The 16,400-nt window shown below is 35.1% G+C and overlaps 1 protein-coding gene across 1 annotated transcript; it reads left to right on the top strand.

Annotated features, from left to right (window-relative positions):
• Nucleotides 1–681: 681 nt before the first annotated feature.
• On the top strand, nucleotides 682–5,538 carry LOC136810501 (uncharacterized). The gene is made up of 9 exons (XM_067067079.1): nucleotides 682–755; nucleotides 2,265–2,423; nucleotides 2,666–2,746; nucleotides 3,190–3,225; nucleotides 3,374–3,540; nucleotides 3,999–4,085; nucleotides 4,246–4,305; nucleotides 5,097–5,274; nucleotides 5,453–5,538. The coding sequence occupies exons 1-9, from the start codon at nucleotides 710–712 to the stop codon at nucleotides 5,536–5,538; spliced, it is 900 nt and encodes a 299-aa protein (XP_066923180.1). The 5' UTR covers nucleotides 682–709.
• The last annotated feature ends 10,862 nt before the right edge of the window (nucleotides 5,539–16,400 follow it).

The raw sequence follows: 16,400 nt of genomic DNA on the forward strand, positions 1-16,400 counted from the left end.
AGATGACGAAAGATATCTTTTCCTCCTTGAATAACATCTCGAGCTATCCGCCATTTTGAATTCTAAGTTTGTGTTCCATTGAGCGGGAAGAAAGGGTAGATTTAAGCCGTGACCTTCAGGTTTCCAGCAAAGGTACATATATTGTAAAACTGAAGAGTTGTTTTTTTCCTCAATTCAGAAGAATTCAAATTTATTTTTCATTAAATACGATTGAAATAGTTTTCATGGTGTCAAAAAAATCAAAATTAGCGTGTTTGAATGTAAATCATTCAAAATAAAGAAACGCTCTCAGTCATGATAATCTTCTTTGGTCTTTGTCGAATTGCATTATGGGAGCGTCTGCCTAAAAGTCAGACTTCGAAATCGGACATGCCTTTTCAAACTTGCGTGCAGATTGGTCAGGACGGAGAAATCACAGCAAAAGGTTAGTGCACGTTTTTTTATAAGAAAAGTGTTTATTTGCTGAAGTAGGAATATTTTTACACAATATGCCCGAAATTAGGGTGAAATATTTTGAGCATATTCTTGTTAAAACAAACTGGTTAAAATATCTTACTTATTTCTTCTGAAATAAAATCTCAAAACTACTATTGTACGAATAAAAAAAATTGTGAAAATAGGAGGAAGACAAATTTGTATACCTTTTTATTTTGAAAACAGTTGAATAGACATTGATGCGTTTAAACTTTGCTTTTTTTCTAGAATCATTATGGCTGATGCTCGACCCAAGCGATCTACCAAGTCAAGCAAATTTGGTATGTTTTTTACTTAAAGACCGCAGCAGTCAGTCAGGGATATCCCTCAATTGCGGTATACCACAATTACAGTAGCTTTTTTTCGTGGTTAGCCTAGAAAGCCTTGCAACGGATATAGCGCTGGTCGACAAAGATTTAAACAATCATTGACTGTAAAAAATTATACGAAAAGAAATTTTGTCTTTATTTAAAGAATCTGATCTACGGAAAAAATATTTTGTCTATGCTTTAAAAAGATATGGTCAATTATGTACAAAAATGGTCTATTTTCTCCTTCAATCTCGTATTTTATTTTTTGAATAATCTGCAATTGCGGTATATAAAAATGTAAAAGTGACGTTTTTACCGCAATTGCAGTATACCGCAATTGAGGGATATCCCTGACTGGCAGTGGTGTTGTGGCAGGGGGCTATTGCCGAAGGGGGTGCCGAAAGAACCAGGGGCGTCAAAATCAATAAACAAGACTAGGACAAAATTTGATGTGATTTCTTTCTTCAAAACCTTTGCGTGTCGCCTTAGGCCAATAGACAGTTGGGTGTTTAAGCTATAAACTGTAAATATTGTTCTTGCCGAGTCAGCAAAAAATACCGTCCTTACAAGGGCAAAGATGTCTGAAGTGTTTGAAAATTGTAAAATTGCATCGGTTAAAGAATTTTTCCAATTTTCAAAAGTCAAGTGAGGATGTCAAATATCACGTGTACAATAATAAAATAAATTTGATTTCCAAAAACAACAATAATTTTCGAAAACAACATTTTTCATTTATTTACTTTTTTACTTTTCTGCTGACTTGGCCAGTGTCGATTTCCGATGTCGAAAAGTATTCTTTGATTGCACTGGACATAATGTCCGATGTGAGATATATGGTCAATTTACACAGCGTCCGGCGTTGTCAATTTGTTTCCGTCTCTTTGTATCATGTTTTTTTCTCCATATGTTTTTGACAGCTAAATTGACTTTTATGGAAAACTCTAGTTTGAGTTGACCATGTGAAGTCAAAATATTTAAAAGTGTCGCATGAGTTCCACAGTGTAACGTAACTAAGTCTTAATCCTGGCAAAAAGAGAATTTTATTTTCATTTTATTTGCGCAAATATGACCTTGTACAAGTGCGTTCGCGTATTGTCCGGTGTTGAAAAGTATTCAATCTTAATACCGGACAACTTAAGTGTCCGGTGTATCGGCAGGGTCGTACAGTAACCTGCCCGCATGTAAAAAAGCAAGCACCAAGTTTTCCTTATTTACTATATTTTCGAAAATTTGGCATTCATCATTTTTTCATTTTGGAGCTTCATCAAATATCCGTCTAACAACAAACCCTACAGCCCTACCATCTCTATAAAAGTGCGCTTCACTGATTTTTATAATTATGGAGATAATTTTTCTGTGCACAACTTATTGTGAATTGTCTTCTCATTTGAGATTTTTAAATCGATTGCTGGCAAAATTTCTTCCAATGAGGTAGCTTAAAACCTTGGCTATTTAATGTATATTGCTTCTTTATTTTAGATGGGAAACGTATTGTAGTTTACTTTCCTGAGACGTCAAGCTATAGCATCCTATCAGAAGCATCTTCCATCAGACGACTAGAGGCAGGGGCCCGATTAGGTGACAACATCACGGTCAAAGACAAGGGTGTACCTCACTCTTGCGTGATTAAATTTATTGGTAAGACACTGTTATTCTCTCAATTTGTAAAATGCATTACAGATTCAAAGTTTTTCAATGAATATTGTTTCAGGAAGTCAATTTTTCATGCAGGGTCAGAGAAGAAAAATAATCGGACTAAAGAATTTTTAGAATTGTGATTTTAAGTCTATGATTTGAGCTGTGTGCATTTCCAACTCTGCAGTCTTGAGAGCACTTAGTCTAAGCAGAAACTTACCAATTAAAAATATTATTTACATTAGGTTCATTTGACGAGTGTGAATCAAGGTGTTATGAAATGGAAAAAGAAATTCGCCGTGAAAATAATGAATCAACAATTGATAGTGAGTTTTATGATAATTTGCCATTAAAATTCCAGGTCCTCCCTTATTTTTTGGCTGTATTTTAGCTGTCAGCTTTCATTTGCATTTGCTTTGGTGTAATGTCAGGGGGTTGGCACTATGAAAACTTGATGTTGTTGTAAATTGAAAAATTAAATAAAGTGTGTCAAAATCTTCTGAAATTGCCTAATCTGTTTTGGTTTTTTTTTTTCAAATTTTAGGGGACCTCTCTTTTTTTTGCTTACCAGCAAAAAATTAATGCAAATTTTGCCACGATTTGCAATATTTTACTCTGCAATTCTGTCATTCGCAGTGATATATTTGCATTTTCGTTGATTCTGCCACTTTCTTCCATTTGACCATTTCATTAATTTATTTCATGGGGGAATTTGGATTATTTTGGTTATCATCCACTTAATGATTTATTCTTATTTCTTTCATTGCAGCTGCTTCTGTACGAGATTCACCCAGTTCACCTACCTGTAAGTTACTAAGTTTTATTTGTCAGTAGTGCCTTATTTTTATTTCCCCCTAATTAAGTAAGTAGACAATTGAAATTTTATATTTGGCGGTTATGACAGTATTCTTATACATACCCCTTACATTGACAAGTAATATTTTTTTCTCCAGTTGAAGATCCATTGCCACAACACAACACAACACGAACATTTGCGCCACCGCCATTACCAACTTTGCCAGGTGGTCATGCGTCCAGTCCAATTGGTCTAATGGGTGAATTGACCAGGCAATCCTCCAATAGAATGAATAGAAGGAAGACTTCTGATTCTGATTTGTCAGTAAGTAACACAGTGGTCTGCATTTTCAGCTTTCATTTTAAAAATTAGAAAAATATCAATTCAAGGTCTCTTTTGTTTTGCTATCAGAAGGTAGTAATTATTTGATATCTTGCTTGTAAGGTTGCTTAAAAACTTTCAAATTTAAAATGGTTGAAAAGTAAATTTTTGCATTTTTCAATAATTTTTCAATTTTGAATGGGCAGAGAGGCATTTTTGGAAGATTTTCAAGGCTTTCTTTTAAAGCTGTGTCAAAAATATTCTTTATTGTTGGGGAAAAAAGTTGCTAATTTTGATTTGAGGCCCCAGAGTTGCTAAGCAAGCTGTTTAATATTTGGGCCATTTTGAGGCCTGAGCCCTTGGCAACTTGGTTGCTTATAAAAAAATGTGTATACAAGAAACATTTTTGGTAGTCTTTGTTACCAATCCCTTTGCAAACTAATACCATAATACTATTTTAGGTGAAACTTTTGGAAGATGTCCTTAAGGAGGCCCAAAAAACAAATTCACTTCTGGAGAAGACCAACTCCTTGCTAGAGAAATTTTCGGTAAGCTTTTCATGTAACAAACCTGATTTATTGTCTACAGAGTTAAGAAAAAAATTCTTAAAATCTAGGATTTGAAGAATGAGATTTTAAATTTATTCCTTTATTGATTCGTATTATAAAAAAATTGGTTTAAATCTTGAAGTGTGTATTCCCCTTTCAGAACTCGCAAAGTGATGCCGCATCTGGCCCTTCTGAACCAACATTGAACCGTGAAGAATTTGTAAGTATTCCTATGGTTTTAAATATTCTTGATAATAAGTTGAATCACATAGTGTGGTAGAGTCTTCCAAAAATCATCAAATGGGAGGGGTAGTGAAAAAAATGATTTTTAATGGGAGGGGTAGGCAGGCAACCATGAGAAGTTATAATCACTTCATGGTGCAGGTTATTTTTCAAATTACATATAATTTCTTACATAATCAGCAGTTTTTGCAAGTAATGTAATCTTTTCTTTCACACATGATACCTGACCATGATGCATCATTCTATCACTTTTTCTGATCTAGCTGCCTGTGAGTGATACCCAAAATCCTGGGGGTTGATAGGTTTCACAAAAAGGGGGATACCCATCAAGGGAGGGGAGGGGTAGAGACCATTGAGTTTCAAGCCGAAGGCTAGAGGTCAATCTCTTTGGTAGGATTTGAAGCCAACAAATCCTACCAAAGTTGCGCGGCCTTGAGCGACCCGCCTGGTTTTTACACAAATGACAGATTGAAACTAAAATTTACCGCTTAATTTCGAAAAATATATCACTCGAAGACAAAGGAATTGCTAGATTCAATCCGTCATAAAAAATACGGCGCATATTTTAAGGCTTCAATTTTTCTTGCCTGAGAAAGGTTAGAGATTGACCTCTAGCCCTTCGGGCTTGAAACTCAATGGTAGAGACCCCTCTGCACACTATAAATCAAGTTTTGTTTTTCATCTTAGTAATTTCAATTTACAAATAACGCCACCCTCCAAGTTTGCAATGAAATTTACTTTCATTACCGTGTAACCATTTTTTTACAGATGCATAACAATGAATGCCTATTGGATGTTGCGCGTGAATCTAAGCCGACAAAATACGCATTGAAATTGGCCAGAATACTTTGGAGTGAAGATGAACGTCAAAATGGGATAATCGAACCAGGGAAGTCGACGTATACTGGGAATCAGCTCAACGGTCAACGCCTGGATTTGTTAAAACGTAAGTTTTCATGACTTAAAATTAATCATGGCTTATTGGAACTGAAGCTTATTTATCACCAATACAATGTTTGATCTAAATGTGGTCAAACATTGAATAAAATTTTAAAATTTTTTAATATTTTGAATTTCATTTTTGGAAATTTAAGTTTTGCCATACTTAATTCTCATCTTCACAGGACTTCTGGTCATCACTATCCCCGCAACAAAGAAAAAACCTGGCGTCAATGTAGAGAGTCAATCAACCAGGCAGGGCGAGATTTGAAGGCAAAAATGAGGAGGGAGCGTAATGCCAACCAAACTGAACAACAACAACAACAGCCAGATGATCAAGCCAAAGCGTCCTCCTCGGAATCTGAAGATGATTTTTGATTAATTTTTTAATTTTGTTTTTTTTAGTAGGAGGATGATATAATGCTCACATATTCTTGGATACCTAATAGCCCTGCTAATTAATTTTACGAAAATTTCCATCTCCCTCTTGTCCTAAAATGCTGTATTAACCTCCTTTCTTAAAATCTTCCACCCAGTACATTTTCATAGTTATTTCAATTTGATCTTTACACAGAATGTTTTGTCGTCAAATCACATTTTTGGTCTAAATCTCAGTTGTTCTCACAAAACGCAATACGTGTTCCGTCCTCAATAGTTAAGGGACAAAAGAGAAGAAAGAAAAACGAAATTCTTATTATTTAAAAAAAAGAAAACTTGTAAATTTTTATTTTATGAAAAAAGAAAGCTTGTAAATATAAATTGTAATTTTCAAGAGAAGTTTCCTTTTTGGAAAGGCAGAAGTTTCACTTGATTTTTCTTAAAAGATTTGAGAACAGTAATTGCAAGTTCTTTCTGAATATTGTGTAAAATTGCAAATTTCTTTCCAAGATCCAGGAAGATCTTGGATGATTTATCATACATTCTTACTTGTCAAACTTGCACGATATTCCAATTTCTTGCACTATCTTGCAAGTGTTTTAGTAAGTTCTTACGAGATTCTTGTCAAGTTCTTATAACAAGATCTTGGTAGATCTTTCAAGTTCTTATAAAGAATTTTGACCAGGGATTGCACCTTTACATGCATACTGAGTAATGTACCGTAACAAAGCCATCAAGTCTTGATCAATAATAGCTTGTGTATCTGGATTGGCTAGCCATGTTAACAATCGAGCTTTTATATGAGCAATCAAAAAAGGGTGATCTCTATTACCTTCAAAGCGTGGATGCTCTCCCGGCGTAATTACAGAATTGAAAGGATGCGTTTCTTTACCCTCTGACAGTTTGGTCTCAATATCAATTTTACCAAAGTGGAAGCGACAATCCTTTGCTTTCAAACTTTTTTATATTTTAAACATGTATTATTACACTTATGTAAACCAACCTTATTTGTCAATGCAATATGAAAGTCTCTCAGGATGTCTTGGTTAAATGGTCAAAGACTTTTTCTGACAAAGGAGTGTAATTTGGAGGTTCATAATTACCGTAAGGTTTAGCCCATTCGCCTTTGTTGGGGATCCATACCCTTTTATCCTCTTCATCAATATCCACTTGACCACCTGCAGGATGCATCGAGATAAAATTTGGAGAATGAAAATCATTTGTATTCAAAAAATCAGTCTGAAGTAAATTGTGAAGTTCAGCAGCAGCTTCAGATGTATTTTTATTGCCTTTTCCATCATCAGTTATCAATGACATGGCACTCTCAATCTTCTGTACATGCGGCTGACTAAAAACAATAGCATGACTGTGTATCTCCCCACGACCTTTTGCAAATTCATATCTTATCAACATGTCAGATGTTTGGAAAAGTTCCTTCCCTAAAGTATGATAATAATTCAAGCTTCTAGATTCAAAGTATTTAGTGACAATGTGAAGATTGTTTAACACTATTTTCTGTGGTATAAAAAAATCGTTATCATTTGGTCAATAACAGATTCATAGGTCACACCTTTCACTAAAGACTCATACTTGGCAAGTAATTGTTTAAGGGGATCCCAATGGTGTTCTGCCATAGAGTTTGTGTCAAAATAGGCAGGCAGATCCCCATATTCAATTTTTCTAAACACGGCAAGACTGTCAAGCTCAATTTTACGATCTCTACAATATGGATCACTGTTGGCAAATTTTGCACCAAGACTAATTAATTTTCGTGGAACTGAGCTATCACCAATTTCTAAATTTTCACGCAATTCCTCAACAGAAAGATGTGCATCATGCAGTTGCTGGGCAACGATGAATGAGCCTTGCGTCAATGCCCTTTCTCTCAAACCAAGATTCATAAGAAAAAATCGAAGAGTTGGATGAGAACTGACGCGATTACCACCAGTATGATAGATATGGTCAACCCACTCTTGGTAGTCAGGAGTTGTAAACTGAGGAATTGTGATATCGGCCGAACCATTGATAAAAATTGTTGGGAATGCCATAGCAAAAAATCCACATGTCTTTCGTTCTGAAATAAGGTCAAGCCTGTTATTACTCAATTGTGCAACTCCAACCCTTTGGAGACGTACAATATTCTCTACGGTCTCTTCATCGTCAATAAATTGCTCCAACATTTTTTTAAGCCTCTTATTTACATCATGAGGTTCAAGCGGTGTTACAATGCCAGAGGAGCTATTTTCCAACTCAAAACATCCAGATTGCCCTTCCGATAGATTTTTTTTTAAATTAGGAATATCAGTCGTAAATTCTAAATTTGGGACACCGGGACAAAGTTTGTTATCATTAACAGGCAGTTCTTGTAATCTAGAAAAGTCAATTATAACATCAAAATAATAAGGATTTGGAGGCCAAATAAAGAAACGTCCCTTGAGAGCAGTACTTACATGGTCAGGACCCTCATACTTTATAATCGGGAATTGTAATCTGAACCCCCATATGGGTACCCAAAGAAAGTCCGTTTAATGCCTGTTCAACCTTGTTTCTATTGACAACAAAATCTTTAAGACCTCCCCGTTTTCACCTTTCTTTCTCAACAAAATAATGCCAACTTCTTGAGGAAGATTGGCAATGTTTTTGCAATTGTCATGTCATTGGGTACTGCAATGGAATGACCCTTCCCCCGCAACATGCCATATTTCATAATAGTAATATTAGTTATAATATTGATTTTTGAAATCATGGCTCTTTCAAGAAGACTTAGGTTTTTCCAGTAAGGTGGAATCTCAAAACATGCATATTATTATGATGAGATCCGACGACACCTTCATCTTCACCCTCATTTTTATTTTGTGAAAAAATCCCAGAAAATTTGGGAACAGAAGCAGGATTTCTTTTCTCCTGTGTCCTTTTCTTCTTGACAACACCTATTACACTTACCATTCTTTCCAACTGACCATGATTTAGGAAAGTACATATCATTGTCATTTAATTTAGGTTCGACGTGATCAGTTTTGTAAAATACAGGTCTTGTTTCGTTACAAATTCTACATTGCGCTATATCATGCTTCAACTCGCCTTCCTCAAATAAACATGCAGCTTCAACAACTCGAGGATTAGAATGCAGGCTAGCGGCATCAGTGTCATGAACCCCTTGATTTTTTTCTTCAAGAGCTTCAAAAACGGAATTTGAAGGTAAGCTGTGACTATTATCAAGTTTCTTACTTCTACCCTTATTTAATCTCAACAAACGATTTAATTTGCCTTTCCTATTTCTGCGATCACGCAGCGACTCATTGTTTAATGGTGCAATATATTTTATTCCATTTAATACACCTTTCCCGAATTGTTATTTAGGCTTTTTGACTTTTTTGTTTTAATGTTTGAATGTTTCTATTTAGTTTCATAAAATTGTATGTCGCAAAACTAAACAAATAAAAAAAGAATTATGAAAAAAGCACTTCCGGTTCTTGAGTTATTTTGATTTGAAATTTCTTTATAAACAAAAGAATTACATGGAAACGAGGCCGGGCTGTATGTTTTAGTTTTTATAAGGGATTTCACCTTGAACAAAAACAGTCATAAAAATTGATAGAAAAAAGCTTTTGAGCTCAAATTTTCAGCATGCACTTGTCTTTATAGGAGGAATACAAATATATAGTTTTCAATATGGTTTGAAGACCTTCGAAAAAAAACAAACAATTCGGGAAAGGTGTATATACACGACTTTTCGAGTTCTTTTTCTGCCAATTGTGCCTTACGTTTCCAAGTTATCTGCACTTTAAGCCGTTTTATTCTTTTTGTTCTTTCAGATGAAGATTCATTCTTACAGGGCTGAACATAATCAATTTTCGACGCAAGGCATAATCTTTTTATTTCAAGTTCATTGGCTTTAATTTTTTCAAGTTCATTGGCTTTAATTTTCTGATTATTTGACAACTGTAATTGCTATTTCGCGTTGTTGTTAGCTTTTTTGTGGTCAGCAGAACTGGCCTCAGCAAGTCGTTTTCTTTTTAATTTTTGAGACTCGTTCGCAATATCGCAAGTTCTTTTTTTTTTTATCCCCCGAGACTCAATTGTAAAATCAATATCTGTTGCATTATCTGAATTAGCAAAAAGACCTTGACGACATGGCAAAAGTGATTGAAAGTGATTGTTATTGACACTTGCTAATAAAAAGTAAGAAGACAAATTCATATTAGCATCAAACGGCAACTGCCTATCCCAAAAACAACTTATTCTGTTGAATGGACTATTAGCGTCACAACTTGGTGAGTTTACACAAATATCTATCTGTAACAAAACTGCAGCTGCTTTAATGAATACCTCTGTTGCATAAATTGTATCACGTGCCTGCTGATTTAACAGTTCATTCCAAGTGAAACCTTGTGCACCAGGAACATCTATGTCATCTAACCCCCCTTCAAATAGCATTTTGTAATGATTTAATTTTGAGTCCTTACAAATTCAACTACAGACTGCCTTAGAATATGATGGTTATGATAACGCAACCTTAGTTCAACAGAAACCTCTCCTAAATCAATGCGATCGCAAATTTGTTCAATGATAGCATGGTAAAAACAGTTACCATCCCCGGGAGTTTCGTTCAGACAATAAACATTCAAACCAAAGCTACGAGCAGTTGCCAAGATTCGTGGCACAGTGCTATGATTTGACCACGATGTAGGTACAGCTGGGTTAGTTTTAATCCCTTGATGGGAGACTTCGGTGCCCTTGATAAACCCCTGAATCTTTTTTATATCGATTGGGATAAACATGCCTTAAACTTTTTGGGAAAAACTCCCAAAAAAATTACAAAAGATAATAATAGTAAAATTATACTTATCAAAATACTTTCCTGTGTTTCTTTTCCAATGATTTCTTTGATTGTTTATATTCTTCCTATTCCAGAAGCGAACAGTAACACTTAGTACTTGTTATTTCCTTCTCTTGTCGATAAGAAAATAACTACTACTTCTACGATTTGGTTGATACTTTCAGCTTTTGGCTATCGTTTAGTAGCAAAAGAGATCTTTTTGGCTTTCGTTTAGCAAAGGAGATATTTCACGTGGTAACCTGATTGACTTTTTGATTTTTCAAGCATATACAACAAAATTCCCACATCTCGCATGCGCAGATCTAGAGAAAGGATTCTCCACTCGCTTCGCGCGCTCAACGCTCGTTCCGCAAAAAGAACATGTTAAGAACATTTCAGGCTTGAAACTCAAAAAGTTAACATTCGAAGGCTTTAAAATTTTTGGACGTTCTTATAAAAAAACGGGTATCAGCGTTTCAATAGATTTATTCTTATCGTCGGATAATTGTCCATCCGATTGTCTGTTTTATAATCATCATGGATTGATCGTTTCTCGTAATTACAGTATATGGCCCCTAAAACGGAGACGGCCCCCAAAACGGAGGTTTTCATTAAAATGAAGATTCTGACTTGTAGATTTATCAGAATTAAACGATTTTTGTTTATTTTGAAAGAATGATGGTTATACTTAAAAATTAGCATGTTTTTGCTGGTTTGAGACGGATTCAAAATAACATATTTGCGTCTAAGGGAAATATTTCAAGACCAAAATTAGATAAAAATTGCATATAACTCACTCTAGCTCCTTGGATATTGAAAATAAGTTATGAAAACGGGGTATAGGAAACTTTCTACACCCAATGCCGTTCAGAAAATGCAAATACATCTGTGACTTTAGAGGCTGGGTAAAAGGTATAGCATCTTGAAGGTCAACCAGTATTTTGGAGCCCTAGAATCAGCATTGACAAAACCGAAAATTCTAAATATGAGAAAAAGCAAAAAATCTTGGAATTCTATTCCTATCACCTTAAGTTAATAGTTTATAACAAAAAATTGACATTTTATATAAAATTTTTCGCTGAATCAGCAAAAACGGCAAATTCTGTCATTTTTTTGCAAAATATAGGAGAAAAATATCTTTAAAGCTTAATATTTTCAGTTTCAGTTAAGCTTTTTTTCTAAAATTTTCACAGCTTATTCCATACATGAATGGAACTATTTTCAAAAGAGATTTGTTTTCAAAAACTTGATTAAGACGTTGTTAATTCAAAATTGTCATTTTGAAAATTTCTAAATTTTCAGTTTGGACTTTGCAATATCGAAAATCTTGAAATATTTCATAAAAATCATAAATTTTACATCCATCGGGTCGTAAATTTAAGGGAAAACACAAATATGTTCATAGTTTTCCCCCTATAACCACTGGGCTTAATAATTTGATTTTAGCTACACCTCCGTTTTGGGGGCCCCAAACCTGCATTTTGACAACCAGGGGTATACTGTAAAAATTTTATCAAATAAATTTATGCCCAAAACCCTCTAAATCATATTTCAAAACTATGGTCAAAATTTTGTATTTATATCTTAAAGATATCTCGAGAAATCGCTAAAATTTCAAACCTCCGTTTTGGGGGCCATTAGAAAAAAGCTACCTATCTTTAAGCGATTGAAAAATATTCTTGAAATTGAAAATTTTGAAAAAGGAAATAAAGTAGAGATGTTAAAGGTTTTAATGCAGCAAAAATTTTTGTAAAATCTCTTTTCCCCTAGATTTGAGAGAAATTTCAAATTTGATCGCCGTTTTGGGGGCCACATACTGTAAATTTTCTGTTTATGAAAAAGCTTACTGAAACACTTACACATTTTTTCTATAAGAACATCCAAAATTTTTGAAGCCTTCGGATGTTCTTACCTTTTTGAATTTAAAGCCTAAAAATGTTCTTAACATGGTCTTATTTTGATCATTTTGTGAATATTTTTGACCATTTTCCTAAGAAAGTGGGTGTTTTTTGTCCACAAAGCCTTAAAATGTTCTTAACTTGTTATTAATATTTTGGCCGTCGAAGCCTTATGCTCTTATATAGTTTGTTCTTCATAAAAAAACGCGTAAAATATTACATACCATCCTTTAGGGGGTTTGCTAAGCAAAGTTTTATGATATTTGTCTGACAAATTAAACTCTCTTGATATTTTCCCCACTCTTAGCCGGTGGGAAAATACCCTAGAATTTCAGCCCCACTGGAAAATTGACTTTGATTTCATCCCTAAATTCAATGCTTAGAAATTGCGCTCCAAAACCATCCCCGCTGGATTTTTTAATTTTTGAACAATAGAATTTCTAACCCCATTGGAATTTCAATTGGAGTTTTATACCCACTGAGGAAAAAAGTTCCTGCGAGGCTCTGTGAGACAGACTTGTCTTCAGAAAATCGGAAAATTTTCGGGGAAAATCGGGGAAACATTGAAAAATCGGGAACACTGCACACAATCGGTGGAAAATTCACGTACAAAATAGCCCAGATTTACGCATTCACGCAATTAAAAAGTGGATTTTCACGTTCACGCAAGTTTCTTAAATTCACGCATTGACGCAATTTTTTTTCAATTTTCACGCATTCACGCAAACCTCTTGGGGGCCCCGTGAAGTAGAATGAACTGTATGTAAAGATAAACCGCTCATACACCCAAACTAGCGTGACTTAGTATCAAACCTAGTATTAAAGATAACTTGATTGATCAAGTAGAGGCAAATTATGAAGTGACAGAATTTATTTAGTAGATTCAAGGAAGGATTATTTTGCTAAAACATTCCAAAAGATTGCACATAGATATAGGCGCAATAAATGTTCTTATTACAAATTCAAGCTAAGTTCTTATACTAAAACTTCTACCAATATAATTTGCACAAGCGTTGCTAATTGACATCCACTCTCAGTTCATATAAATGATAGCTAAGCAAAGATTTGAATATGTTTTTGATTCCTCTGGTAGGGAAAAATTGACTTTCAACTAATATTCAAGAATTCTTAAAAAAACTGAGATTGACCGGGATAGATGGTAAGACCATAAATAAGATCTTTGATTTGGGTTCTATGCAATTTGTTTCACCGGGTAATTCATCATTGAGTGGAGCTGACCGGGGTCACTGATATAGGGGTGTAATAAAAGAATTTGTATATATAATCTCCGTGGATACAATCGGGTGCATGTGAACAAACTTTTTCTGCAATATGACGATGCGTTGACTTCTCGATCCGGGATACTTGATAGCTGTACCATTATTCGGCAGGTCCATTTGGAATATCTAGAAAGAAAAGCAATATATTCAAATTATTTTAATCTTCAACTGGCAAAACCACATCTTAATACCGATCAAATATGAAACAGTTGACACACAATAGCGTTTCAAAACCTTTCTAACATTTTTAAATGTCCATCATGTGGCGTTAGAAGATCTTTACAGTCCCCAAACCGGTGAAATTCTGTACTCAAATACCTTACGTATCTGCCGCTTTGGGTGGATTAAACTTCGCGTGGAGTAATTGAAAATGGCATCGACCTCTAACTTCGCGTGGAGTAATTGAAAATGGCATCGACTTCTAACGTTAGAGGTCGATGAAAATGGTAAATTCGTAATTTTACTGAGTTTTGGCCCTTTTCGCAAAACTTAGTTCTTGCTATAAATTGAAAATCCGTTAAAACTAAAGAAATTTGGTGAAATCTAGTGAAAAAGAGGCTGCTTCGCAGCGAATTTTTTAAAATTCTCAATTCCCTAAAAAAAAGTACATGCAAAAATTAATCGACTTAGGGTAATAATAGCGGTATTCTAAGTCGCGTCATTAAGACAAAAGTGACGAGAAAGTAAACAATCCCACTCGCACAAGACAGAGATGTAATGTGTATTCCGACAAGGACATGATGTGTATTTCCTTCGTTGTGAGACAGGGAGATAGGAAAGCAAAACATCACTCGCACACTCGCATGAGACAGGGATGTAATATGGTATATTTCCTTTGTTGTGACACAGGGAGGTGCGAGAGGCGGGAGAGCTAAAATACCACTCGCGTGATACAGGGATACATTTCTTCCCACTATTTTACCGAGCTTTTTACGTTGCCTTAATATACATTAATGCTTACGAGAAAGCATAAAAAAGCAAGCTTTTATCCCCTATTGATCGTGATATAAAGAGGGCCTTAGATAATATCCTTGAACTCATTCGCATGTCAATGACCTTCTTAAAGTAACTCTCACAGGAATCTGCAAAGACGTCATCCTAATAGACGTAATAAAAAACTTACCATTGTTGAAAGAATAACTTTTCGTAATCACTTGGAAATATAATTACTACTTGCATCGTGTTTACGTCATATTTCTCATCTCTTCACTTTTTCTACCGTGTAGGAGTGCCAAACATGAGATTTCTATAAGGAAATTTGAAAAACTTCACCGCAGAAATATTTTCAATATTTTGCTCAATTTTTCGACTGCAAGTTGTGGGGTAGCAGAAATATATATCAATGTGTTCCTTATAAAAGCCGCTAAACGAATATCGTATTTTTGTTTTCACCACGACGTGTTTAAGTACTTTTTGTTTTAAGCCTTTGATCTTTCTTTTTTTCTTTTGTTTAGCGTGGCGCTAAATGATTTGATTACTCATTTTTTTGTCGTTTAAAATATGACAGTGTCCCGGGGGGGGGGCAGCTGGGCAAAAAGACCGACGGGTATGTGCGGGTCCTAAGGGTACCTTTTCCAATATGTTTAAAATGCGCTGTAAGGGTCAGAAAAACTAGAGATGCACTGTAAGGGTAGAAATTTCAGAAAATTTTTGAAAATTCTAGATATTTTGATCAAAAATGCTAGAATTTTGACCATCTTTTGCACGAAAAGGATCGAAAATTTTGGGGAAAATGCACTCTAAGGGTATGATTTTCACTGATTTTTGCTGCACTGTAAGGGTGCAATTTTAAAAGCCAATTTTTGGCCCGCACATACCGTCAGTCCGCAAACCCAGTGCCCCCCCCGGGGACAGTGTGCTCGACTGACCGGACTGTCTGGTACATTTTTCTCTCGGAGGAAACAAAGTACACCAGACACTACACCGGAACTTTTGTCCAGTGATTTATCCATATATTTGCGCACCTGATAAACTGCACCGGAATGTCCTGTGTATCGACAAGGTTGTGGCTTCAGTCATATTGTTTGGTTCCCGTCATTTCTACTATAAAAAGTGGGTCGTCCGGTCGTTCGATCGAAAATATTTTTTCTGTTAAAGAAGCAGCTACATCTTGTTGAAAGGGAATCGACGTGGACTTTGTCCGAATTAAAAAATTGAGAAACCGTCAACCGTGGATAAACTGGTTTTCGGTTTACTCTCCCTTAGCACGCGGCTCGCTACTTCAATTTGAAAACTTGTAAACACAGAGCGTGCATAGGTTGACAGTGGGAATCCAGTAAAGCAGTAGTCTGGAGACCATACTCTGTTACAAAAATATTTCTATCCTGTTAAAATCCCAACAACTTCACTGAAATGCAGAGTATGGAATTATTGACTCGATTCAAATCACTTCAAATCACAAAAGAAAAAACCGTTATTTTTTCAAAACAATTCAAAAGCTCGCGCCACTTCTTGAAACAATAGAGCTGTATGACGTCATACTTTTGTTTATCAAATCATAACAATAAGATATTAGCCAATCAAATTCTGCGATTAATTCTTGCATCTTGTATAATTCCCGGCTACTACTGTCTATGTCTTTGATATTTTTTTGAAACCACATAGACAGAGAAGTCGGGTCTCCCAGCTAGTAAAGCAGCGGAAAAGCTTTCAGACTTACTGTACCACGACAGCAGGTAGAGTATCTACACGCTTTTTTTTTATAAGAATGGTGTATTTTCATTCCATCATGGATATTCTTAACTTTTTGGCAAAATTC

This window comes from Clytia hemisphaerica, unplaced genomic scaffold (genome assembly GCF_902728285.1).
Source record: "Clytia hemisphaerica strain Z4C2 unplaced genomic scaffold, Clytia hemisphaerica genome assembly, whole genome shotgun sequence".
In the NCBI taxonomy this organism is placed as follows: domain Eukaryota; kingdom Metazoa; phylum Cnidaria; class Hydrozoa; order Leptothecata; family Clytiidae; genus Clytia; species Clytia hemisphaerica.